Source organism: Muscardinus avellanarius (assembly GCF_963383645.1).
Source record: "Muscardinus avellanarius genome assembly, chromosome: 3".
Taxonomy (NCBI): domain Eukaryota; kingdom Metazoa; phylum Chordata; class Mammalia; order Rodentia; family Gliridae; genus Muscardinus; species Muscardinus avellanarius.
In genome coordinates this window covers 86,516,493-86,543,689 of record NC_137788.1, presented here as the reverse complement: position 1 = coordinate 86,543,689, position 27,197 = coordinate 86,516,493, and the positions used below count along the sequence as shown (strand labels likewise).

At 39.2% G+C, this 27,197-nt stretch overlaps 1 protein-coding gene across 1 annotated transcript in view; it reads left to right on the top strand.

Moving 5' to 3' along the window:
• DPYD (dihydropyrimidine dehydrogenase) overlaps positions 1-27,197 on the top strand; it is a gene marked incomplete at both ends in the record, with an annotated part of 932,092 nt that overhangs the window by 891,560 nt on the left and 13,335 nt on the right. The window contains one exon of the mRNA XM_080690443.1: positions 15,690-15,833. Coding sequence (XP_080546569.1) covers positions 15,690-15,833 — 144 coding nt within the window. The remainder of the gene's footprint in view (positions 1-15,689; positions 15,834-27,197) is intronic.

Here is a 27,197-nt window from a genome sequence, read left to right as displayed (position 1 = left end):
TTAGAAACTTAGTTAATAATGGAACCAGGAAGCCAGGTGTGGCACACGCTTATAATCCCAGCATTCAGGAGGATGAGACAGAAGGATTGCTGTGTGTAGACAGCCTCAGCTACTTAGTGAGGCCCTTTGAAACTCAGTGAGACCCTGTTTCAAAAATAAAGAATAAAAAAATAGGGCTGGGGGAGTATCACAGAGGTAGAATGCCTCTGGTTTCTATCATATATATATATATATATATATATATATATATATATATATAGAGAGAGAGAGAGAGAGAGAGAGAGAGATAGGAAGCCAAGCTAAGTTCAGATACTGCACTGTTTATAAATGCACTGCTACGCAGCACATTTATTTATTTGAGAAATGTATAATGGTTCAGCCATTTTTTATGGTTGTTGGGAAAATATCAGTAAATCGAATTGAGGAACATCTATTCAAGTAGTTCTTATACAGAGGATGGAAATGCAACATAAATATGCAAATAATGTGACTATCATTAAAAGAATGATGTGAATAGTGTGATTGGGAGGGGTTAGTTTAGACTGGATGGTTATAGAGTGCTTCACTGAGGAGGTGACATTGTGTTGGAATCCACAAGAAGGATCCAGTCATGCAAAGATCAGGGTAAAGAAAAAAAGTACAGTAACTATAAAGGCCCTGCAGACCTATGACCATCTAAGAAATTGTAAGAATAGCACAGAGATTATTATGGCTTGAGTGTAAGTGATAGAAAATGAAATTAAAGAAGTAGACATTCAGGATGACTCCTCTAGATGTTCATCCAAGTATAATGAACTCATTGAAAAATTTGAAACGGAGAAACATATTATAGTTTCCATTTAAGACAATTCCTCAGGCTACTATGTGGAGAATATCCTATGGAAAGTAAATAGAGAAAGCAGATGTATGGGCTTGGAGGCTATCAAAGTATTTCAAGCCAGAGATAACTGAGCCTTGGACTAGAATTATTCCAAGAACGATGGTGAATTGGGACATACGTTGAAGGTGAGTCTAAGAAGATTTGCCAATGGGTTAGATTTAGAGAGACAGGTGATGGAAAGAAAGGAACCCAGAATAATCCTGTTTTTCTTTTAATATTGACATGGAACCCAGGGGCATTCTACCTCTAAGCTATGCCCCCAGCCCTATTTTTTTTTTTTTTTTTTGAAACAGGGCCTCACCTGGTAGCTGAGGCTGGCCGAGAACGTGGGATCTTACTGTCTCTGCCTCCCAAGTGCTGGGATTAGAAGCATATGCCACCATGCCCAGCCTAAGTTTTTTAACTGAGTAGTTGTTCCATTAACAGGTAGGACAATGACTAAAGAAGGAACATATTTGGAATGAAACAGGAATCTATTAAAGGAGCATCCAGGACTGAGCCATGGATTTCCCAATAGACACAGACTTCACAGAGAACAATTCCCAAACAATGGAGATACTCAGAGAAGATGGAGGCGACATGTAGGGCTGTGTTTTAAGGAGAAAAGAATAAACCAGGTTGAATAATGCTTAAAGCTAAAAGTTAGATAAACAAGAAAATGTAGACACAAGATTTGCAAAATAGATATTGTTGTATGGAGGCATTTAAGTGATTTGGAACGGAAAACTTATTCCTGGAAAGCATGTGTTGAGGTGAGTAGAGGTAAGAATGTAAGAACAGACACTATTAACAATACTGAGAAGACTATCAAAGGAAAATGGATATGTGAGACCAGAACGTGTCAATAGTGTTAAGGAGTAGTTTTGTTATGTTTTGAGGCTTCGCTTTTATGCTCAAAGAGATTCAAACATATCTGTGTGCTAATGAAAATAATAAAAAAACATAGGAGGTTGAATTGTGGGATGGTCCGAGAGAAATTACAGAAACAAATTCCTCCAGAAATGAAGATGTGTGGGATAGAATCCATGGGTTGATATTTGAAAGCATGGAGGCTGCTTCCCATCCTAACAGAAGACCCAAGGTAAGAGTGCAGAGAGGAAGGGGCCTAATAAAGATTAGAATAGGAAGATGACTTCAATACTTTTTTTTTTTTTTTTGGTGGTTCTAGGGTTCTTGGAAACCTTCTACCTCCGGGCTACACTCCCAGACCTATTTTTTATATTTTTATTTGGAAACAGGGTCTCTTAAGCCAGCGAGGCTGGTTTCAAACCTGCATGGTCCTCCTGTCTCTGTCTCCCAAGCGTGGGGATTACAAGCCTGACTTTAATACTTTTAACCAGTAATGTGAGACAAGATCAACTGGAAATGAAAGGCATGGTGTTTTCAATTTTAGGAGAGAAGATGATATGAAAATATCATTTTATAGAGTTAGAAAGCTAAAGATTAATTCTGATAACAGCATTAATTCTGGGCAGTATGGAATGTCCATTTTTAGTCATGACTATAGAGAAGGAGCAGGTACATTCACGATCCATATTGTTTCTAATGAGCAACTGAATAACTGAGTTTGACAAAATCTAAGAGTTTTCCGCCTTTTGAGCACAACAAAGAACAAGGGTTGTTGCCTTATAAGATTAGAACTTAAATAAATAATCAGAGTAGTGTCTAAAAATCACAAATTGTCATAAAGGCTATATATATATATATATATATATGTGTGTACCTGGTTGTTTATGTCTGATAATATTGTACTATTATACACTATACTTTGTCCTCAGTGCCTAGGATATGAAATTTAATAGACAGAAAATAGATGCTCAATAAGTACTTCTGAAGTCTTTCCAAATATGACAGTCGATTATGTTTTGTCTTCAGTGTCTTTTCCTAAAACACTAAACCTTAGAGTGCTGTTGAGTGAAATAATGCCAAAATGTCAAGAAAAGACCTGGTCAGTCAATATGGAGGGAAAGACACTGGCGCTGGAGACAGGAGATTTAGGCTTGAGATAAATTTTGCTGTATGGATGCTGTTGCCTGTTCTGGTAACATGACAAAGTTCTTCTTCATGAAAAAATGTATATTAAATATTTCTTACCAGCATAGCAGTTAATTATGTTATAAATCTTTCCTTTTAACCTAAATACTTAGTCTTGCTTTTATTTTCTCTCTGATATATATCTTCTGCTTAGCATAGAAAATCTAAAATCTCATTTTCAAAATTATAATCATTTTACTCCAATATGCCCTGGTCTATATAACTCCAAGTAGGGTTTTAGATTGCATGAAAATGTAATATTTTCTGTCCTGCACCATACTTACAGTTAAAAAGGCTGAAAACGGTCATCCAGGTGTTTCCATATAGAAAGATATTAGGTATTGATTTAAATAAATATGGAAAAAATTGACTAATCTACACCTGCTCCGAATATAGCCTGCATCCTGTGTGCTTTTGTTGTTCATATTTATAGCAGTCCCATTTTCCTTGTCGCCTCATTTTTCTGTTTTCCTTTGCTTCTATCCCATTGTGTAAAGTAATTTTTATTCCATTTTCCATCATTGGTTTTTGCCCTTGACATTCTTTGCAATATTTATCCGTGAAAGCAGGAGCATTTGGAAGGTGGATTTTAAAAGCAAATCCAAGTTCTTTTCAGGCATTGAGGGGACTATAGCTCAGGAAGTCTTTCTTTATATATAGTTAATATTATGTAACATTTTTATAATTTAGAGAGCTCACTTCATCTTTGCATCACTTATCGTTTTGAGCATAAATCACATTTATGCTTAATATAACAATATAATACTTCAATTCTATACTGCTATGTAGTTTCCAAAACCGTAAAAGAACATCATTAGAAGTCATAAAATACAAATCAAAAGTATATTGAGATTCCATCTAACTCCAGTTAGAATGGCAGTCATCGAGAATACAAACAATAACAAATGTTGGTGAGAATTTGGGGAAGTAAGAATTATTAGAACTGTTGGATGGAGTGTAAATTCACATTACCACTATGAAAATCAGTATGGAGGTTTCTCAAAAGATGAAAAATACTTAAAAGATACTTCTAAGTATCTTTCCTAAAGAATTAAAGTCAGAATACTTTAATATATATAAATGTTAATAGCACAATTCACAGTAACCAAATTATAGAACCAACCTAGGTGTTCCTCAACAGATGGATGGATAACTAAAATATGGTATATACACACAATAGAATTTTATTCAGCCATAAAGAACAACAAAGTTATTTCATTTACAGGAAAATGGATAGAATTAGAGCATATTATGCTAAATAACATCTCTTATGTGGAAACTAGAAAGAAAATAGAAAACAAAAGAGATTTTAGATAATTGTGATGAGAGACCAGAACAATACTGGATGGGGTGAAGGGAAAGAGGTGGGAAGTGGGAAAGGAAGAACTTACGAAAGAGGCAGTTCAAATTATGCTATCCTCACATATGAAAGTATCACTACCAATCTCACTACTATGTAGGAGATAGAGTGGGTAACAGGGTGGGCCTGAAGAAAAACACATCAAGACCTGGGGCATGTTAGGTTGTACGATTTTGAAATTCACTATGATATATAATTATAATGCATTAATCAAAGTATAAAATTTAAAAAGCAAAATAGTAAAATTTGTATTTTAATAACCTATTGATGCTTTTGCTATTTCAAAGAGTTCTGGATAACATATAGGGAGAGGGATCATTGTTTATATTTTATACAACTTAAAACAGAGGGTCTCAAGATCAGTGATAATTCTGTATTTTGCATTGTTATAGTAGAAAATTCTATATTGCTTCAACATTGTGAAACTCCCATAGATATCAAATGCAACCACAACTATGAACGTATGAGCACATGGGTGTGTGCATCGGTGTGTGTACATGAGTGTGTACATGTATATGTTTATCATTCTTCCTTCCTTGGCAATTTCATGCCCATTATCCATTATATCATTTCTAGTATTTACATGATTGATATCTGTAGATTTTGTCTCAGGTGATATTGTAACTAGACATTAAATTTGGTAAAGATAATTTCAGGCAGAGTGTCAGTTGTGTGACTCTCCCAACTCACATAGATTTTAATAGCTTTCATTTAAAAATATTGTAATTACTTGTCTTAAAAATTATGTTATCTGGTACTGAGATAAAATAGGCATGGTATATTTGATTCTGTCTTTATCCAGTGATACCTCAAATCATTTTAGCCTCTTCCAAACTTGGAAGCTTGGTAAATGAAATCCATGGTACCCATTTTTTTAATAGCTTAAGCAAACTCAGAATGCTGTATATTAAAGAAAAGAAAAGAAAAAGGGTTATAATCTATGATTCAAGCCAATGTTTTATCCATAGACTTTGTGGGACCACCTGGGAGTAAATCCTAATGATTTTCAACTATAACTTTGAAAACAACACATGTTACTGGAATGGACTTTGTAGATCATCTAGTCAAACCCCCGCATTTTATAGATGAGAAAACTGAGACTCGTAGTGTCCCTCCTGCCATGGGTCTCACCACTAGCCAATAGCATGGCTGCATCACCTAAATCTCCAGAGAGTGCTGTCTGCAATATGCCACATTGCCTCCCCCAGCAGGTGCCTCCCATGGGGCACTGCTTCTTGAAGATGAAGTATATTAAATTCACATTTGGCTGCTAATCATTTTCTCAGCAGCTCTATGGTATTTCATTAACTGCTGCATGTAACACTCTGGCCTTTCACCTGTATTAACTTCAGCTCATTAAACTTGAGGCCAGCAATAAACAGGACTGAACTAATTCAGATATTTTGCTTCGTATGTGTTCAGCATTTTTTCTAATGATTTCTGTGTGAAACACCTTTCTCTTTATATTTTGTGAAAAACAGAGACCATAGACCTCGAGAAAAGGAGTGTGTTTGGAATATACCTCTTTATAACAATAAAAATCTATTAAGTATTTAATATAAAGCTTTGTGAGGACTACAGAGAAATTTGAGTGACAACACAGCACAGACTGAAATTAGATTCCTGGCTTTGCCACTTACTAATGGTGTGAATTGGAAAAAGTTATCTAGTCCTTCTGAACCTCAGCTTTTTGTTCTGTGAATAAATATGAATATATACATCTCATAGGTTTGCAGTGAATAAGAGATAATGTATTCATGTACTTTGTAAAGGATCTGGTTATAATCATGCTTAATAAATGCATTGATGTTGATGAAGAAGATGATGAGGTATGGTTCTGATCTTTATAAAACTTGAAATCACCTCTCCCTGCCACTTCTATTCAACCCTGCCCAGGTTCTCTGCCAGCACTGTTTTACATTCATTTAGACTAACTCTTATAAAGTTTATAGACTATATCATCCCCGGATAATACAAGTTCCTAATGTTGAAAGTGTTTGAAAGTCAAAAAAGTCAGATTTTGACTGAGCAGAGGATGGCAAGAAAGGAGAGGTCATTTGCAGAATGATGACTAGCAAAGAGATAGTAGAGGTCTATCGGGAAAAATGACAGCTCTGGATGGTTTCAGGGAGGAGTCATGGTGTAGAGGAGTAAGAGTATAGAAGTCTGTGGGCAGTATGCAAGTAAAGACCATGTTGGACCCTTGCTGTCTGAATATGTAGTCAGTATTGATTCTGTGTCCCTAAATACCATTGGGTTAGGGTTCTTCAAGGTAGCAGAACCAATAGGATAGATTTGTGTCTTTAAAAGGAAATTTAATATAAGAATTGGCTCACTTGGTTATGGAGGCCAAGAAGTGCCACCCTTGACTTTCTGCAAGCTGTAAGAGCCCAAAATAGATTGTGTGATTCAGTCTGAAACCTAAGGCCCACAAACTTGGAGGACAGTGGTGTCATTCTGTCTGAGGCTGAAGATCTGAGAACCAAGAAGGTTAAGGATGAGGAGCACTGATAAAAGTCCTAGAGAACAAAGGCCCAAGGACCTGGAGCTCTAAGTGTCCAAGGCAGAAAATGGGTGGTCCATCTCTAGCTCCAGAAAAGAACTGTTTTCTCATCTTCATCTTTTTGTTCACTATGGGCCCCTCAACAGGTTGGATGATGCTAACCCAAATTGGTGAGAATGATTCAGTCCACCAATTCAAATGATCACCTCCCTGGAAACACCCAGAAATAATGCTTTGCAGTGATCTGGACATCTCTTAGCCCCTTCAAGTTAACACAAAACTAACCATAAGCCCACAGAACTATTTTTACTTTCTATCCTAAATATTAAACAATAGTAGTAATATTCTTCCTGGACATCTAATTTATATTTTCTGGCTACTGTCAGAACCCCATGTCCAATATTCTGGCTTATTCTCTTCTACCATAGTCAGGATCCCACAATACACCCTTCCTTCTGCTACCACAGAATCAGGCCTTCCTCTCTACCCTAAAGAGTACAAAGTGAACAAACAACTTTGCCCATAATTCAGAGCCCTTCTTTGATTTCCCAGATTTATCCCTGCTATTCCCCAATAGCTTACTATATTTCACTTATCTAAGGGTGAGGTCATCCTGTAGTTTCATCATCACATTACTTTATCTCATGTCACTTCCTAGCACTATCCAACTGTTTCACCTCCTCTAAATCTTTCCTCATAGTTTAACAGCCTCCTTTACTATAAAGCTTTTTTAAATCTCTAGTTGGAATTAATTGCTCATTGGATCTAAGTTACATTAGACTATTCATGCCTCTCTTCCTCTACTTATCCTGTTCTTTCTTATAATTAATTAGCCATGTGATACAGATGTCACCCAGAGCTGCTACACAAATTCCTAGAATGACATTGTTTGGGTCTCTTTTGGCTATAAATTCCTGCTCTCCCCGATCTCTGAATCTCCCTCCATTCTCACGTTCTGTTGGTTTCTATTCTCATCAGCTATATGCCAACCCAACCATGAAACTCAATCCTATTTCCCTGATTTCTTCCAAACTTCTCACAAAGGCATATGAGTGGGTAGCAGACTTTATTAAGTAGAGGTCATGGAGGAGAGTTTAGATTGCAACAATGCAAACATCCTAAAATAGAATCTCTAGGCACCAGGGCAATGGGTTCTTCTCCCTTATTACCCTGTAGTGGTTGGACCATCTCTTTGTTTCCATTTCGTCAAGATTATACCTTCAAGACTACATTTCCCAAATCTCAAACTATAGGTGTGGCTATAAAAAATATTACTTTAAATGATGACAGTTTATTTTCTTTAGAGGTAGCTGATCTGAGTCATTTAAATGCTATTTAAATATTAAGATAATAATTTTCTCACCTGATTTCCTTTAGATATGAGTCAGTCATCCTCACAAGACCACAAGCTTTTGGAAATACTAGCCTTCTCTCCATTCTTGTGGGCCTAGGTTTAGTACCCACACTGCACTTGGCAAAAAAGAAGGTCCTACCCCTAGCATCTTTTGCTGGTGGTCCATTCACATAAGGAGTTTCTGCTCTCGATTGCCATCAACCCTAATACTCTTTTCTACTTTGTCACTTCATGATAAGATGTGCTCATCTTGGTTTTCACAGAGAAAGCGACTCATCCTATTGTATCATATTAAACACAACAGAAGGTTCTCAGCCTGTTGACTCCTGGCACCTTTCCCAAAGAGCTGCCCTTCTCCCTCTGGTATTGCCTCTCCCTGGAGGACTTTCTTCTCCTTTCTTGGTGCTCATGTCTGCATGTATATTACTTGTTGTGCCACCTTCACCTTAATCTTCGGCACTGAGCTCAGATGCCCCATGCTCTAGACAATCTCTGATCCCTCAGCCTGAGTTGGGTCCACATTGTCATTGCTCATGCTTGACACCTCTGTCAAGCCCTTGTCACAGGATATTGCTATTGTCATTAACTATAGCCTCTTTAAGGTCATAAACTGTCTTTTTTATGTAATTTTCCAGGACCTGGCACTTTATATATTTTATTTAAATTTGCAAATCCCAGCTGTTATGCAGGGATGACAATAATAACTGTGTATTTTTAATATTAAATGAACCTATCATTTAATTTCTTTGTAAAAGTAATTGTTTGGCATTGCAAATATCCAGCAAGATTTTGTATATATTCAAGATTCACTTGTTCATCCATTCATTACATTTTTTAAAATATACTGGGTCTCTCTTATATGCTAAATCAAAACCTAACTCTGTAATACTTCAAGTAGGGAAGACAGAAGTACTGGGTAATAGTGACCAATCAGTGTAGGATTAAAATATACCCAGCATGCTCTGGGGCACCAAGAGGAGCCCCTAACACCAGGCAGGGAGAGGAATCAGTAAAGGAGATTACTTAGCTGCCATGAAGATGGAGCTGAAATTGAAAAGCCACATTGGTCTGTACCAAGTAAAAAAGGGAAGGGGCTTTCCTAGCAGATGGGATGCATGAGCACACCTGGAAATATAGAGCACAGTACACGGAGCAGTATAAGCAGTTAAGGCTTAGGGGAATAAATTGGCAGGCATGCATTGTACAAACATTATTCCATTTAATGCTTACAGCAGCATCGTGAGTTAGATACGGTCATTCTCATTTCATTGGTAAGAAAAATTAGTAGCAGAATAGTTGAGTAATTGGTTCATAGTCACACAGCTAATGAGTACAAAGCTGTGATTTTCATGCAAATTTGACTTCTAAATCAGTACTCTAACCACTGTTAGCTTTTCTACTGTAACAAAGAAATGTGGATTATAATTGCTTTTGACTGATTCAGACATCATATTTTTATCAAACATTGTATGTTTTAATTTATTGTTTAGACTAATAATCATAGTTCATATATTTTTATTTATAATTCCTTTGTCCTAATTTATACCATTGGGTACCACACCGCACTATGATAAGATATACTATATACATAGTCCCTCTATCCCTGTCTTATTATTGTTGTTCATTGCCCAAAATCATAAAAATTTTCTTACATTTAGTAATTAAACATTATATGCTGACTACACATGGGGAAATCTGAATTTCTGAATCTAAACCATGCTAAAACTGATTTTGATTAAAAAAATCAGAGTTACATGTAAGAAACTGATTACTTTTACAGTGGAGAGGGGTGAAGTAACTAACTTCAGACAGTACAGAAAATAAATATCTCATTTCCATCTCCTATGTTATATTTAATCATGTCCAATAAACAGCAATTGAAATCCGAGTATGTTAGGATCTTTATGTAGATGACTTCACTTAAAGCCACAATGGCCACTATACACAAAACAGACTCACAGAGCCCATGGTCCCAGTCATTATACAATCCTGCTTCCACGTTATTTATTTTAAATATACAAAAAACTACTTCAACTGCCTTGTTGAGTTTTTTAAAGATCAACTCCTTGAAGATTTTTTATTTTTTCTTCAATTGTTAGCCCTTTAATTTCAGTTTTCCAAAGTGTTTGCTGTATCATGCTTTGAGATAAGTATGATAACTAGATCTCCTTGATATATAATTAAATTTGACACTGCCTTTAATGTATAGCAAAATATATTTATAAAATTAATAATACAGGTAACTATAAACAAACCACATAGAAATTATTTAGCTTTCAATGGAACACAAGACTATTCCTGTTCTAGAATATTATATTTGTTGAAAAATATCAAAAAGGCTGATAAAACTGGAACCATGTCACATGTGAACATGGCTTTTTAAAACATCAACTTTTTTCTTTCCTGTGGTACTGGAGATGGAACCCAGCGGTATTCTACCTCTGAACTACACCCCCAGGCCTATTTTTTATTCTTTATTTTGAAACAGGGTCTCACTGAGTTGCAAAGGGCCTCATTAAGTAACTGAGGCTGGCTGCGAACCACAATCCTCCTTGTCTCAGCCTCCCAAATGCTGGGATTACAAGCATGTGCCACACTGCTCAGCTAAAAATCAACTTTTAGATTGTTGCAAAATATATAGTCTTTATATCTATCTTATCCTTTATTCTTTAAGTATATATACACATACATACATACATACATACATACATACATACATAAATACATACATGCATATATACAGGAGATAAAATGGTTAATTACTTCAGGTTTATAATGAATTATACATATATAAGTACATATAAGAGTACATATATAAGTACAAATACATATATCTTAATATACATATATTCCAGACTCCTTTTATATTTTGTTATTACTAGATATCAAAGTAATTACTTTTCTTGCTGATATTGTTTCAAATCAGATAAGAGCATATGATTAAGAAAATAGAGTTGATCCATTACAATAAACTAGTGCTAATAGCTAACTTGCTACAATTCTCATAAAAATTATGCAATTTAAACTGGATGATACCAGTGCCTGCTTCTATTAGAAACAAGAAGCCTTTTCTACTTCATAATATGCTCAATTACCCTTAGATTGATCCATGAATAAATTATAATCCAAATAAACTCCTTTACCTTAAAGCTTTGCTGGCTTAAGGTATCATTGTTGATTCATTATGTTGTCACTTTTCTATCGGCAATGTAAAGCTTTTTATATCTGGATAGAGACAGTTTTAGTGTGAGATACTGTTATCTTTAAATGAGTAGGATTTAGCTTTTCTGGGGAGAACAAATTCATCAATGATGAATCCCTGGAGAAACTATTGAAACAAAAATCACACCATTTCTGAGTTTTGTTCAGTTCATCAGTTACAAAGCAGCTTTTGATAGTCCTAAAGAACTTTTTCCCTTTGTTTAAGAAATATAGCATGGCGCTCAAAACCTCTTGCTTTGAGTTACTGCAGGCTACAACTTTTTCTGTACAAAAATAATGAATGAAGAGGAAAAACTCCTGCTGCTGCCTCTGTCGGGCCCTGCTGCTTCTCCTCCTGCAATGGGAAATCAATTAGCTATATGTTCAGGCAGAGGTCTGAACTAGATGCCTTATTAATCATCACCGAGCCCACACATGCACAGTGACTAACCATGCACTCATCCTCACTCTTTGGGTTTGTTTGTTTTGCAAGATCACAACACAAAGGTATTTCTAAGTTATTATGTATAAAGATGATCTCCTGCTTTAAGAATGAATGAATCTTTTACATTTTCTGAAAATTAGTTTCAAGTATTCAGTAACCCCCAAATCCTAGAGCCACTTTATTGCATGTATATTTTTTAAAGGACTCCATTTTTCATACTGATGAGAAATGCAAAATGCCCATAGCAGCCTTGTAGGTTTGGAAGCCGGCCCTTAGCCTCTGGACTTTCCACATGGCAGTGAGGAATTAAACGAACCAAACTTGATTAGGAGATGCATGGTGAAAAGTTGAGGGAGTAGTCATTGATATTTGGTGAAGGTGTGTGTACTTCCGGCTTGAATAAAAATGGGTCCACAGTCTTCTTTGTATTTCTTTGATTGTTCTAACCATTGCACAAAAAAAATCTGATAAAAATTTTGTGTTTAACTGGGACCCTCTCCTTAGGACTAATTATAAAAGATTAGTCTATTAGAATCATAGCACTATTAGTCATGGAAAGGCTGCATGACATAACATACGGCAAATATGGTCAACTAGTGCAAAAACATTACCATGAATTTCAAGCTGTGAGATCTTTTCCCTGGTTGTTTTTCATTCAACATCAAAAGGGTTTCAAGCATTCAGCAACAACGCTATTACTCTTTTTGCATCAATTTCAAATCATGGTTCAAATTTAAATAGTTTGCGTTCATTTTTTAAAATTCTTTTTTTTTTTTTTTGAGGGTCTGGGGATGGAACCCAGGGGCATTTGGCCTCCTAGCTACACCCCCTGCCCTATTTTTTTATTCTTTATTTTGAGACAGTGTCTCACTAAATTGCAGAGGGCCTCATTCGTAATCCTCCAGTCTCAGCCTCCCAAATGCTGGGATTAAAAGCATGCTCCGCCACGCCCAGCTAAATTCTTATTGGTGCATTGTAGTCATACATCTTAATGGTGTACAAAATGGTGGTCACATACATGCACACATCACCCAGTTAGTTCTTCCCCTATTCCCACCCCATTTCCTCCTCCTTCCCTTCTTCTCATGTTTGTCTTAGTGATTGACTCTGATATGTTTGTTAATGTACATCATAGGGAATTTCTCTCTTCTTCCCTCCCATCCCCATCAGTTAGGTCGCCTTATTTACTCATCTATAGTTTCTCCTTCTTTGTCTAGAGTTCCTCCTATGACCTATTTTCTCTCTAGCTTCCACATATTAAGGAGAGTATCCAATTTCTTACTTTTTTGTGACTGACTAATCCCACTTAGCATAATGTTTTCCAGGTCTATCCATTTCCCTGTAAATGATGTAATTTTGTTCTTCCTATGGCTGTGTAAAATTCCATTGTGTAAATATCCCATAGTTTTGTAATCCATTCATCTGTTGATGGACATCCTGGCTGGTTCCATAGTTTGGGCAATTGTGAATTGTGTAGCTATGTGAGTAATGGAAGTGGAAAAATATCTCCCAGATGTATGTTTAAAGAAGGTAGATCCAATCATCCCAAGAACTATTTCTTTTGAATAGCCCTTGCAGACTCAGGTAGCATTAGAGTTATGTTGAATAAAATGAAATCCTATCAGGCAACTAGGCTAATGGTTCAGATTTTCATGGGACTTGTTAGCATGAGAGGTCTGCTAGGACCAGAGGTCATGTGTTTAAATCCTGATCCATTCTTGATAATCTATAAGGTAGAGTATTAGGGTGTATGTGTCTTTGATGCATGAGAAGTGGCATTCTAAAAGATTTACATCATGTGAGCTTGAGTTCTCCACCTTATGTGGTATTGTCTAGCCAACGGTGCATTTCTTCATTACCAAGTATAATCCCTAGCACCTCATCGACCCCAGGAAAAAGTCATTTTATAAAAAGACACCTCAAACAAGTATTATCTTTTCTATATAAAGGAGGTTTACATATATTAAGGAGGCTTACATATACAATGAGTAAGTGTTGAGGATTTGTTTTATATCTATATTTATTTTATACTTTAAGTCAGTCTGCCAGCATGGTGGTGTATGCTTTTGAGAGCATTTGAGAGGCTGAGACAGGAGGATCATGGGCTATGGCCAGTCTCAGCTACTTAGTGAGGCTCTTTGCAACTCAGTGAGACCCTGTTTCAAAATAAAGATTAAAAAATAGGGCTGGGGGTGTTGCTCAGAGGTAGAATGCCCCTGAGTTTTATCCCCAGTACTGCAAAAAAGTCACTTATTATATGATAAGAAAGAAAATATTCTCCACCTACATCATATCATTTCATATTACTGCAACGATCCAACATTATAATTTAGGAAAACACTAAGAGATGAAAATGAAATACATACTTCTAATCTAATTGTATATAAATTAATTTGACTTTTATAACATTGTTTCCATTTACTTGACTGGTTGACATAATTATGGTGAATTAATAATGAAAGTTATAAGCTTGGGCATTTCTACATCAATATGTTCTTTGCTAATAGAAACTTGCAGTTAAAGTTTGCCTTGTTTGCAACATGGTTTAAATTTCATTTCCCTATTCTACTGAGATCTCCAGAGGACCAGAGAACTCATTTTCCTGAGGTATTATATAGCACATCAAGTGGAGGCCAACATTTTGAAACAAGTGTGATTTTTCACCAGAGTACTTGCTAGGTCAGAGATCCGGATGACCTTGGAGTACTGTAGTTTTCCAAACCTCCATCAGTTAGATAAATGGGTTTTATTCTGTAGGAAGGAAAGGCTGTTGTTGTTGTTGCTGAGTTTTTTTTTTTTTTCTTCTGTCTTATAAAAGAGACCTAACATTTCCAGGTTAGAGGCTGACACAAAGCATTTAGAATTCAGTGGTGTCTATCACCAGAGGTATGTGTCAGTAAAGTGAAGATCAAAGGTTCTAGAAAAGGGTAAGGACAAAGTGAAGAGGAAATAATTGTGGGATAATGAATGGTATGAGGGCATTTTTGTGTTAACTTGAAACCACTTAGCATTTTTCCATGAAGCCCAGGTATCTTGCTAAATGAACTTTGTAAAGTACAATTGAATGACCTTGAAATGGAAAGCTGTGATGTGATTTTGAATACTGATGGAGTTTGTTTAAGCACTGTGATAGATCCTCTGCTTTTCATTTCTATTTTTGCTTCTTTCATGCAAAATAAAATTTGTTTTCTGTACAGAGAAATCAATATTTTTACCATTTTGTTTTTCAGCTATTCCGGTAAATTGCAATCAACATTAGTTACAGTCTTTAGAGAGATGTAGTAAGAATTTGAGCACAATAAAATAGAGATACAGATTAGAACTTTGGCACAGTACCTTTGCTATTGACAAAAACATTTGTCAGGGACTCCAGCTGTGTCTATATCATGCTAAAAACCTGATGAAGGGAAAAAAAGCATCAATAGGGTTTCACTTCTGTCTATACAAAACAAACAAATGGTTTAACTAATAGCTATTGTTTTAAGTGGATAGATTTGGTTTGCTATTGTGGATCTTATTCCATTTAAGGATGTATTTTAATTAACATGTGCCTCTAATACATACAAATTTGGTAAAGTTATTGTGATTTTGTGTTCCTTTTTCTTAAATAATAGAATCTGATACCTAGAAAACCAATGGTTCAGGAATTAATGAAAATGTTTCAGTATATATGAAACAATCTCCAAATACAGGTTTAGGTTTATTTCCTTTTTTTTTTTTTTCTCTTCTATGAGCTAAAGTGTTCTTTGCTTTTTTTTTTTTTTTTTTTTTTTTTTTTTAAGTGTCTCACTAAATTGCCCAGGCTGGCCTCAAACTTGTAATCCTCCTGCTTCTGAGTCATTAGAATTACAGGTGTGTGCCACCACAACTGATCTAGTCTAACATATTTCTTATTTCTGTCTTTTCCTTTAGAAACTGCCAAGTTTTGGACCTTTTCTTGAACAGCGCAAGAAAATCATAGCAGAGAACAAGATTAGATTGAAAGAACAAAATGCAGCCTTTCCACCACTTGAAAGAAGCTATTATATCCCCAAAAGGCCCATTCCTAGCATCAAGGTAAAAGCTAAACTATGTGTGTGTGTGTGTGTGTGTGTGTGTGTGTGTGTGTATGTATAAAATCTAAACTATATATATGTGTGTGCCTACATATATACATACGTACATATATATAAACGTGCATATTTTAATGTTGAAATATGCAAATATAGTTTAAATGTTCATTTCCTTTTTAAACATAACCTTGATTTTGCATATTCTGAAAGTTTCTAAAATTCTGCCTATAGTAAAAATGTGTGTAAATTATAAAATAGTGTTTTATCTGTATATTTATCTGTATATTTATTTGCATATTTCATACTTTTTAGAGCACTGTCAGGTATGTGTTTCAGGGACATTTTTGTATGTATTAAATGTGTCAAAAGATATTAAGGTTAGTTCTATGTCCTCTCATAGTCAAAAATTATTGTGATCCTCACTTAACGCCAAGATATCTCATATTAGTCATGCAAAACAACTAAATCATCAGTGTGTAACATCAATGGCAATATGATATTTTATTGTGGAAACATTTTCTTTGGTTCAGCCTTAGGAAAGCCTGTACATTATTTGGGTCTTGGGAGATTAGTATCTGAGTAAAACAAAAATTACCACTAAAACAGAATTGTGAGTGTATGTTGCTTTTCCTATATTTTTTTTGTTTTTAACCTTTTGATTTTGAGAGAAATGTAGGTTCTCACTCAGTTGTAAGAAATAATACAAAGAGGTGATCTACCACTAGGAGTTACAATCCCAGCATTTATTTATTTATTTATTTATTTATTTATTATTTTGAGACAGTCTCACTAATTTGCCCAGACCAGCCTTGAACTTGAAATCCTCTTGGGATTAGAAGCAAACACCATCATACCTGGCTAATTTTGTTTCTTTGTTTATGTTTCTTTGTCTACTTCTGTGCATTTTGTCACATACTTAAGTTTGTATATTCACTACCACATTCAAGATACAAAACAGTCCCATTACCATGACGGGATCTCTCCCACTGCCCACTGGGTGCCACGTCCACTTTTCTCCTGCCTCCTCTAAGATGGAATCATTTGAAACAGATGTAATGAGAAAAGGGGTTGTTACTTGACCACCTTCTTTCTGATACCACCATCACTGTATTGTGGTCTGCAACTACCCAAGCTCCTCTCAAGCTTTACTCTGTGTGAAGCCGGGCTCAGGAGCTCACCGTTTGCTCTTCAGTGGACCTAAAAGACATTCATTTTAGTGATTATCAGCTGGAAATTTGGGTCCTTAAAAATTATCTTTGTTGCCGGGGCGTGGTGGCACACGCTTATAATCCCCGGATTTGGGGGGCGGAGACAGGAGGATTTCACATGTTCGAAGTCAGCCTCGCTGGCTTAAGAGACCCTGTTTCCAAATAAAAATATAAAATAGACCTGAGAGTGTAGCCCAGAGGTAGACGGGTTTCCCGGAACCCCGGTACCACACACACACACACACACACACATCTCTATTTAGAAAGGAGGAACTAGATCATATGCTAAAAACAGTGTTTAGGTTTGATGTTGCAAAATATAACCAATATAGTATTCTGAAAGGAAAAACAGTAGTGGCTGACCACACACTATCATCATTCCAATGCCATATTCTTAAACAAATGAACACGTGGGACTTTTAACAAGATAATGACCCCAAAGGGTGTCCTGAACTGTCCCTGCTAAATTATTTGGGTACTATCAAAAAGATGAACAGTGATGAGAAAGAGGCCACATCCTACAGGCCTTCACACCCTCCCTCTGCCATGTTTAGCTACCACTACTATATGATTTGGGGTAAGGTGAAAATCCCCCAGCTCTGTCACTATTTTCCCCCTTTTTTATTACTGAGGATTGAACTCAGGGGCATTCTATTTCTGAGTTATACCCCCAGCCCTTTGTATTTATTTATTTTTAAATTTTGAAGCAGGGTCTCACAAAGTTGCTGAGGCTGGCCTCAATCCTGAGATCCTTCTGTCTTAGCATCCCAAGCACTGGGATTAGAAGTATGTGCCACCACGCCTACCTAGCTCTGTCACTCTTTTTAACTGATTTGAGTTAAATGTATGATCACCAAGTCTAGGAATCTTTTCCTTATATATACAATTTTTGAAAAAAAAAAGATGTATTACTTATATTTGGAATCAAAGAAATATTGATTATAAGAGAATCTTGACCTTTTCCAGTCCTCTAATACTTCCAGAGATGTATTGATTACATAGAAGTTAAACACAAACAAAACAAAAAATAAACCTCCTGTGGATGAATTAAAACTGGTGAAATACAACCCTCTAGATTTTTGAAACAATGTAAATGATCCCCCCCCATTAAACTCAGAAGAATTAAGTAAACCAAAGAAATGTGAATTATAAGTAAAGTTTTTTTTAAGTATCCAGGAGAGAGTATCTTATTAAATATAGTGCAGGCTTGCGTTCCCCTCCTAAACTGTTTCAGCTTAGAAGTCATTTAGAGTGATGAATCCTTGGCGCCATGTGGCCTTCAGATGCCGTAGGCACCACCCCACCAGTGCCTAAAACCACACAGGTGCCAGCATGTTCAGGGGCTGCTGTGGCAGATATTCTCAATGTTTAGTGGATTTTCTATGACTCCGGCTTTCTCCCAAGAGTTTCTTTACCCATTCCACCCATTGTCACTTTTGGGAAGATGGTATGCCTCACCAGAAAGCTTATTAGTAACTAAACATGGTGGGATTTTCTCAGAGTAGGACATTTCATTTTTTATAAGTACAAGTATCTTCTTGGAAAAATGAAAAAAATCAAATTTATAATGAGACATGACTGCTGGCTTCATCTTGCTTTCCATATGCCTTCGTGTAGAGTGAGGATGCCCTATGTTTTGGAGGAAGAAGGAAGATAAAGAAGTCTATGCTTGTCCCCAGAGATATCCATAGGTCTGTCTTGGGTTCTGATAAGCCCTGATCCTTAGAGCTTATATGGTGTTGTTATCATATATGATTGCATGTTCTGAGCAAAGTGGGTGTCTCCTAATTATATCCACTTTTACTCATACTCCAGTATGATTTTCCAGAGAGGAAGGCAAAGTTTACCTCCTAGAAATACCATGGAAGCTTGTGGCAACTAACAGCACTAATAAGCCTTCACTCTTAGCTTCACAATATTTTAGGTTGGTACTATCTTTACCCCCATCCTATGGATGAGAAAATTGAGGAACAAAGAGAAATTGAATAATTCATTGAAGCTACATAGTAAGTAAGTGCTAAGTGACAGATGGAAGTGAGATGGAAAATTGCTGGTTTACAGAATTGGAAACATTATGTATGTGGCTAGATGAGTAGCTCACTTGTCCAGCATGCAGGGAGCACTATTCAACCCCTAACACCACAAAATTTAAATAAATAAAATAAAAGACTGATCCAGGGAATACTTAGAAAAGTTTGTATTCCTACTGGAATGTATATGGACTAGACCTAGTGATAGGTCTTACAGATGAATTCTTCTATGAAATCTAGAATTCTAGGCAATAAATACACTGTAGTACTATAAAGCAAGAACTGAGATACTGCTCTACCATTCTGCAAAAGACAAAAATGTTTCTTCTTCCATGAACTCCTTCCTTAAATATGTTATATAGCCGTTTTTTCTTCTTCAGATTAACTAGATAAAGCAGTTGGAGAAGGTGGCCCTTGGGAATAGGATCGGTGAGTTCAGTGAACAGCATGCAGCCTCACAGCAAAAGCTGGAGAGCAGGTTGGGAAGTGGAAGGGATGGAGCAAGAGTGTGGTGCTGGTGTCCATATTCATCTCCTGCTTCCTTTTCTCTGTGTCATCTTCAGCTCTGTGATTCATGGAAAGTTTTACTATATGTTGACTCAACTCATCATTTTAAACATCTTTTCTATCTTGAGATTGGGTAGCCCCTTATCTTCTAGATCCTCTCTTTCTCTAAATATTATTCTTCTTTTAAAAAAAAAATGCAAGCCAGGCGTGGTGGCGCACGCTTGTAATCCCCCCGCTTGGGAGGCAGAGACAGGAGGATCGCGCAAGTTCGAAGCCAGCCGCATGTGCTGGTTTAGGAGACCCTGTTTCCAAATAAAAATGTAAAAATCGGTCTGGGAGTGTAGCCCAGAGTTAGAAGGGCTTCCAGGAACCCCAGTACCACACACCCACACACACAAAAAATGCAAGACAGGTATGGTGTTGCATGCTGTAATCGCAGTACTTGGGAGGCTGAGACAGGAGGTTCACAGGTTCTTAGCCAGCCTCAGCTACCTAATGAGGCCCCCACACACACAACTTAGTGAGAACCTGCTTCAAAATAAAGAATAAAAAATAGGGCTAGGGGTATATCTCAGAGGAAGAATACCCCTGGGTCCAATCAAAAGTGAAATATATGATTGAATGTTCTGAGCAGAGTGGTTGCCTCCTAATTATATCCACTTTTTTTTTTTTACCAAAAAAAGTGCATATCTGTTTGTTTTAACCCTTGCTTGAATGTTTCCATTTAAAAAGTGGTCTTAATTTATCCTGGCTAATAAGCAGCTTTCATAGAATGGTAAAAAGGAAAACATAGGAAATGGTAAATTGAAAATTTAATAGAGGTTGAGAAAATAACAGCATATAGAATACTCCTCAACTTGAGAAAGATCAAAAGGAACATAACAAAATAATGAGAAGAAGAAAGAGAATAGAAGTAGAAGGAAGGAATAATTTGTTCATATGACAATAATCTAACCTTACTGCTATTCATATGCCAGGAGACAACCACAGAAACTCCCAGAAAGGGGATAGCTAAAGAGGTGATATCCTCGGCAAATAGGGGAGAAATGAAATACAGACATTATATTAATTCACCTTGGATAAGTAATGTGTTTTGGTCTGTTTTCTGTTGCTGTAACAAAAATATCTGAGAGCAGGTTATTTATCAGAATAGAAGTATATCTGGCTTACAACTGTGAAGGCTGAGAAGGCCAATAGTGTCTGGCCTGTATCTGGTGAGGACCTTCTTACTGCATCATGAAAATGCCAAGGGCATTGCCTAGCAAGACAGAGCAAGCATACAAGCTCAGGGCTCTCATCCTCTTCTTTCTTTCTTTCTTTCTTTCTTTCTTTCTTTCTTTCTTCCTTTCTTCCTTTCTTCCTTTCTTCCTTTCTTCCTTTCTTCCTTTCTTTGTGGGATTGGGTCCTTTCTATTTTTATTTTTATTTTTATATCACTAAGTAGCTGTGGGTTTAAGTTCCTGAAGCTGAACTCAAACGTGAGATCCTCCTGTTTTGGCTTCCCAAGCACTGAGATTACAAACTTATGCCGCCACCCACAGCCTCCTCTTTTTATAAATCCACTGATGCTTTCAGGAACTCCACTCTGATGACTTAATCTCTAATTACCTCCCAAAGAATCCACAAATTCATTAACATATGAAATTTGAGGGTTCAAACCACAGTAAAGAGAGCTAGCTCATGAAACTGGATTTACCAGTTTTTTTATTTATTAAGTGTTCAGATTTAAAGAAAGTGATCAGTAAAAAAAAAATGGACTTTTTAAAAGAAGATATTTCTTACACTGAAATACAAAGCAAAGTTGTGTAAAATCTTAGCAGGTTACATGTACGATAGAAGAGTTTTCTAAATTAAGCATGGGACCTCTCTGTCACACAGGCCATGTTGATACTATTCCACCACCATTTAGGAACCGTGTGAATTTGTCTCAGTTAACTGATCTGTGAGATGGAGAAAACAAAAGTATCAGCATCCCAAGGGTGGTAAATGATGCTTTCAGGATGCACCTACACCAGATATTTCCTAAATAATTGCTGTTTACTATGAGTTATAATACTAGGAATGGACAGGCCAAAAGAAATAACAGATCAAGTAACTATTTCCATTTTGTCCATTAAAATGAATTCCAAAGTGGGTAGGAATTCATGAAGTCCTGGAGGCCAACAGAGTTGGAAATTTTGAGGAAGACTATGTATTTTCCAGGAAATCTTTACTGCATATCTACAATGAGACAAGCAGTGTCTCAGAAACTGAGCATCAAATAGACAATAAACACAACAAGCACAGCCACTGTCCTCACAAAGGATGCAAAGAAACACAAATGAAATAAAGAATTGAAGCAACCACATAAATTAGATTTGTCATATGAGCTGGATAGAAAAAAATAGGATGCATGGAATCTCTTTCAGGGATAGACCTAATTTAGGCTGAAGGAACCAAGAAAGATCTGCCTGGCATTTAAGAAGCCCTGTTAACTAGGTGAGGGTTAGAAGGGTGCGAGGAGCAAGGAAGAGTCCAGATGAGCCATAATGTGGCCCTGTGTTTGGTGGTGGTGGAGACAGAGATGAAACTGATGAAGTCCTATTAATTCTTCCTCCCAGATTCAACATTTCTCATTATATTAAATCTTTTTTTATTGGTACATTGTAATCATATATCACATTGGAATACAAGACTTGAGAGGATATACAAGCACACATCATCCAATTAGCCCTCATCCAGCCCCCATCCCATTCCCTCCCCCTCCCTGGATCCCATGTTTGTTTGGTGATTAACTTTGATACATTTGTTTATGTACCTCCTGCGTTTTAAAGAGGCTCCATCCTCCCCTATTCCATACCCTCTAATTGGTCACCTTAGTTGCTTCACTATAGGGCCCTTTCTATAACTCGACCTCTTCCTGTTGCCCCTTTCCTCCTAGTTATTGCTGCTTAGGGGAAGAATCTGATTTTTATTTTCTGCGATATTTCTCTGTGTATGCCGCGTTGCAAGTACCGATCCTACTCTTGACAGCCCCAGTAGTAGCCTGGCTACCCGGTGGACTGATCCAGACCTTGCTGGCTCAAGCAGCAGCCTTGCCTCATGGGAGGCCCCGATTCTGGTCTCTCTGGCCCCGACACCAGCCTAACCCCTCAGCTGGCTCTGATCCCAGCCTCGATGGCCTCAGCACCGGCCTAGCCTCAAGGCAGGCTCTTGAGACTAGGCACCGGCCTAGTCTCAAAGCAAGCCTCAGAGGCCTCAGTAGCAGCCTTGCCTCACGGAAGGCTCCGATGTCGGCTGCTGGCCCTGGCACCGGCCTAACCCCTTGGCAGGCTCTGGTCCCGGTCTTGGAGGCCCCAGCTCCGGCCTTGTCTCATAGCAGGCTCCGATCCTGGCCTCGCTGGCCCTGGCATCGGCCTAACCCCTCAGCAGGCTCTGATCCCGGCCTCTGAGGCCCCAGTAGTGGCCTTACCTCATGGCAGGCTCTGATGCCAGCCATTGGTCCCGGCACCAGCCTAACCCCTCGGCAGGCTCCTTGGAGGCCCCAGCATCAGCCTTGCCTCTCAGCAGGCTCCACTGCTGGCTGCTGGCCCCAGCATTGGCATAACCACTCGGCAGGCTCCAATCCCGACCTCAGAGGTCCTAGTAGCAGCCTTGCCTCCTGGCAAGCTCCAATCCCGGTCATTGGCCCCGGCATCGGCCTAACCCTTCAGCAGGCTCCAATTCCGGCCTCGGAGGCCCCAGCACCGGCCTTGCCTCATGGCAGGCTCCGATCCCAGCCATGCTGGTCCTGGCACCGGCGTAACCCCTCGGCAGGCTCCGATCCCAGCCTCAGAGGCCCCAGCACTGGCTTTGCCTCATGGCAGGCTCCAATGCCAGCCTTGCTGGCCCCAGCACCGGTCTAACCCCTCCGCAGGCTCTGGTCCTGGCCTCATAGGCCTTAGTAATGGCCTTGCCTCACAGCAGGCTCCAATGCTGGCCACTGGCCCCGGCACAGGCCTAACCCCTCAGCAGGCTCCGATCCTAGCCTCAGAGGCCCCAGCACCAGCCTTGCCTCACGGCAGGCTCCAATGCTGGCTGCTGGCCTTGGCACCGGCCTAACCCCTCTGCAGGCTCTTATCCCAGCCTTGGAGGCCCCGGCACTGGCCTTGCCTCACGGCAGGCTCCAATGCTGGCCACTGGCCCCAGCATCAGCCTAACCTCTTGGCAGGCTCCGATCCTGGCCTCGTATGCCCCAGTAGCAGCCTTGCCTCATGGCAGGCTCCGATGCCGGCTATTGGCCCCGGCACTGGTCTAACCCCTCAGCAGGCTCTTATCCTAGCCTCGGAGGCCTCAGTAGTGGCCTTGCCTCATGGAAGGCTTCAATGCTGGCCGCTGGCCCCGGCACCAGCCTAACCCCTTGGCAGGCTCCGATCCCAGCCTCGGAGGCCCCAGCACTGGCCTTGCCTCATGGTAGGCTCCAATCCCGGCCTTGCTGGCCCCAGCACTGGCCTAACCCCTTGGCAGGCTCTTATCCCAGCCTTGAAGGCCCCAGCACCGGCCTTGCCTCATGGCATGCTCCAATCCCGGCCTCACTGGCCCCAGCACCGGCTTAACCCCTAGGCAGGCTCCAAAACCGGCCTTGGAGACTCCAGCACCGGCCTTGCCTCACAGCAGGCTCCAATCCCAGCTTTGCTGTGTCTGTCACCAGCCTCACCCCTTGGCAGGCTCCAATCTGAGCACTCTCTTCACCTAACCAATTGTCCCACATTCTTGAGGGTGTGTGGTGGTAGCATTCTGCCTCTGGGGTTATTATTTCAAAGGTTCCAGGTGTAATGCATCAGCTCTCTGCCTCCCCTGAGTACTGGCCACTGCCATTGCCACTGCCTCCACCATTTAAAATCTTTCCCAAGCTCTTTTTCCACTCTGAATGTTGTCCAGTGTTCCTAAGCATGCACGACGGTAGCATTCGACATTTGGTGTAATTTCTCCAAAACATAATGTTGGTAGGATCAGATTTCTGTCTCTCCTGAATATAAGTCTCCACCGTCATCGCGGAGACCGCTTTCAACACCGCCTTTCTCCTTGGTCTACGCTAAACTCTCTCCTTACAGGTGATGTCCAAGATTCTTAACAATATAGAGAAACAGCAGTCCTCCTTCACGGGGAATATTTCCATAAGTTTCAGTTCATTTGGACAAGTTTTGTCTGCATCTTCAGTATCCTGGCATTCGCCACGGCCTTCTTAACCCCTCTGCAATATTTTTCTTTTTTCTTTTTCTTTTTCTTTTCCTTTTTTTTTTTTAATAAGAGAAGACAGTATGTGTGGTTTGAGGAGGTAGTGGGATCAGGCACTCAGTAGCACTGTGACCCAGCCCAGTTTCCCCATGAGTCCAGTGTGTTCCACACTACTCCGCCTGGGGCCCAGAGTCCTGCGACCTGGGCCCTAGCTGTTCCGGGGTCCGACGTGCCCCGCTTGATCCCTGCCTGGGGCCCAGGGTCTTACTGGGCTCAGTTTCTCCCGGGGTCTGGCGTGCTACGCGCGGTCCGGCCCGGGGCCCAGAGTCCCACGACCCAGGCCCCGCTATATTAAATCTTAAGAGGCCTTAAGGAGTTCAGACTAAAAGGACTGAGATGACTACATTTTTGATGGTTCCACTAAGATAAAGAAAAATATGATGAATCAAAGTTTTAGTTTTTGTGCCTTTAGGTTTGATGGGGTTTTCTAGTATGGTGTAAAAATTTTAAATTTGAGTATATTGAGATTGAGAGGCTCAAGGGAATAATGGGTATGTGCTGGAGGATAAAAAGAAAGAAAGAACTGGCCTTTCTGCCACCTACTGTGCCTACTGTGTGTCAGATAGAAGACAAAAGCTTCACATATATTTTCTTATTTCTTTTTTAACCTGTACCCTATGGGGAATAAGGATTTCTGAAGGGAAAAATAAAGGAGAAGTGATCATAGAAGTAAGAGAATAAACAGAAGAGCACAGTGGCACGGGGAAACCAAGGGAAGTAAGTACCAAGAATGAGGACCTGGTGCACAGTCAAAAAGCACCAATTGTTTTCTTTTGTCTCCCATGTGCAGTCACTGAGTTCCATCCTCTACCTGGCCACAATGGTCATATTCACATTTTGTCATTCATCCAGTAATCACAACTGCACACCACTGGGTTCCAGGATTGCAGTAGTTATTGGCCGTGACCAAACCCTTGCTCTTTTGGAACTTGCATCTCAGCAGTAAGACACAGACAATCATAAATAAACAAGTGGATACAGAACATGTCAGACAGTGGCAAGTGGCATGAAGAAAATGCAGCAGATTAGGAGAATAGAAATCCCCAGAAAGGTTTCAGGAGCACTTACCTGATTAAATGGCGTTTGAGTAAACATCTAAAGAAGTAGGGGTTTGAACCATGTGGGTGTCTGGGGAAAGAACATCCTATGCCAATAGAACAGAGAAGTGCAGATACCCTGCAGCAGGAAAATTCTGAACAGGAAACTGTTCGGCTCTTGGAAAGGAAGAATGGCATGATATGACTTATTTTTGCAAAAGACCCTTGTAGCTGCTGGGTGGCCACAGGATCCATGATGAGCAAGGACTGAACAGCAGGACATGTGAGAAGGCTTTTGTAACCATCCAGGGGGGAGAGAGGCAGGAGGGTGAATGAACACAAGATAATGTCAGAAGGCCTGGACTCCACTGTTTTAAATGAAAAGATGCGCGTGAAAGCCTTGTCCATAGCACAGTGCTATTCAAATGACAGGAGCCTCGGTTATTGTCATTTTTACACAAGCTCCCTGCCCTTTTGCCCACTATTCCAGACCCCATCTGGATGATGCAGCTGTGCGTTTGTCTAGCTCATGCTTAAATTAACAGCCCTGTTCCCTTGAAGACTCGTTCTCTTCCTACGTGTACACCAGACCTTGCCTCTCACCCGTTGATAATTTCTGATTTTCCTACCACACACCCAGGCACACTGTATTTCCTCTGCGGCTTCATTATTACCCTACTGTTTTCCCTACCATGTTTATTTTGATTTAGATACGCCATTTTTCCTTCTTCCCTTCTTCTGGATTATTGGATTATATTTTCCCTGTCCAAACCCAGGCGTGGTGGCCCACACTTGTAATCCCAGCATTTGGGAGGCCAAGACAAGGGGATCACGATTCATGAACAACCTCAGCTACTTGGCAAGACCCTTCGCAACTCAGACCCTGTTTCAAAAATTTTTTCAATGACTAAAAAATAGGGCTAGGGGTGTAGCTTGGAGGTAGAATGCTTCTGGGTTCCACCACCAGTACCACAAAAAAACAAAACCAAAATTTCCCTGTCTACCCATCGGTTTATTGGGGCTTGTTTCTTCCCTCCTCTCAGCTGATTTTTTCATACATTCCCCTGTCTTTTATGACACTGTTTGGTTTACTCTCTCAGCTACCGCAGTATATGATTCCCCATCTGCACTAGAAAGAGCCCTGGTGCCCCACAAAGTTAACCAGACCCCTCTTGTCTGCACAAGTTTCCCAGTCATGCATTCAAGTTCCTAATCTACCCCATCTTCCCTGGTTATGACTGTGACAATATTATTTCTAAGCCAGCCATGCTCCATAAATCTCATCTTCTGTTCTTTTTTCCCTTTCAAATGCCTTAGATATGATGGAGTGG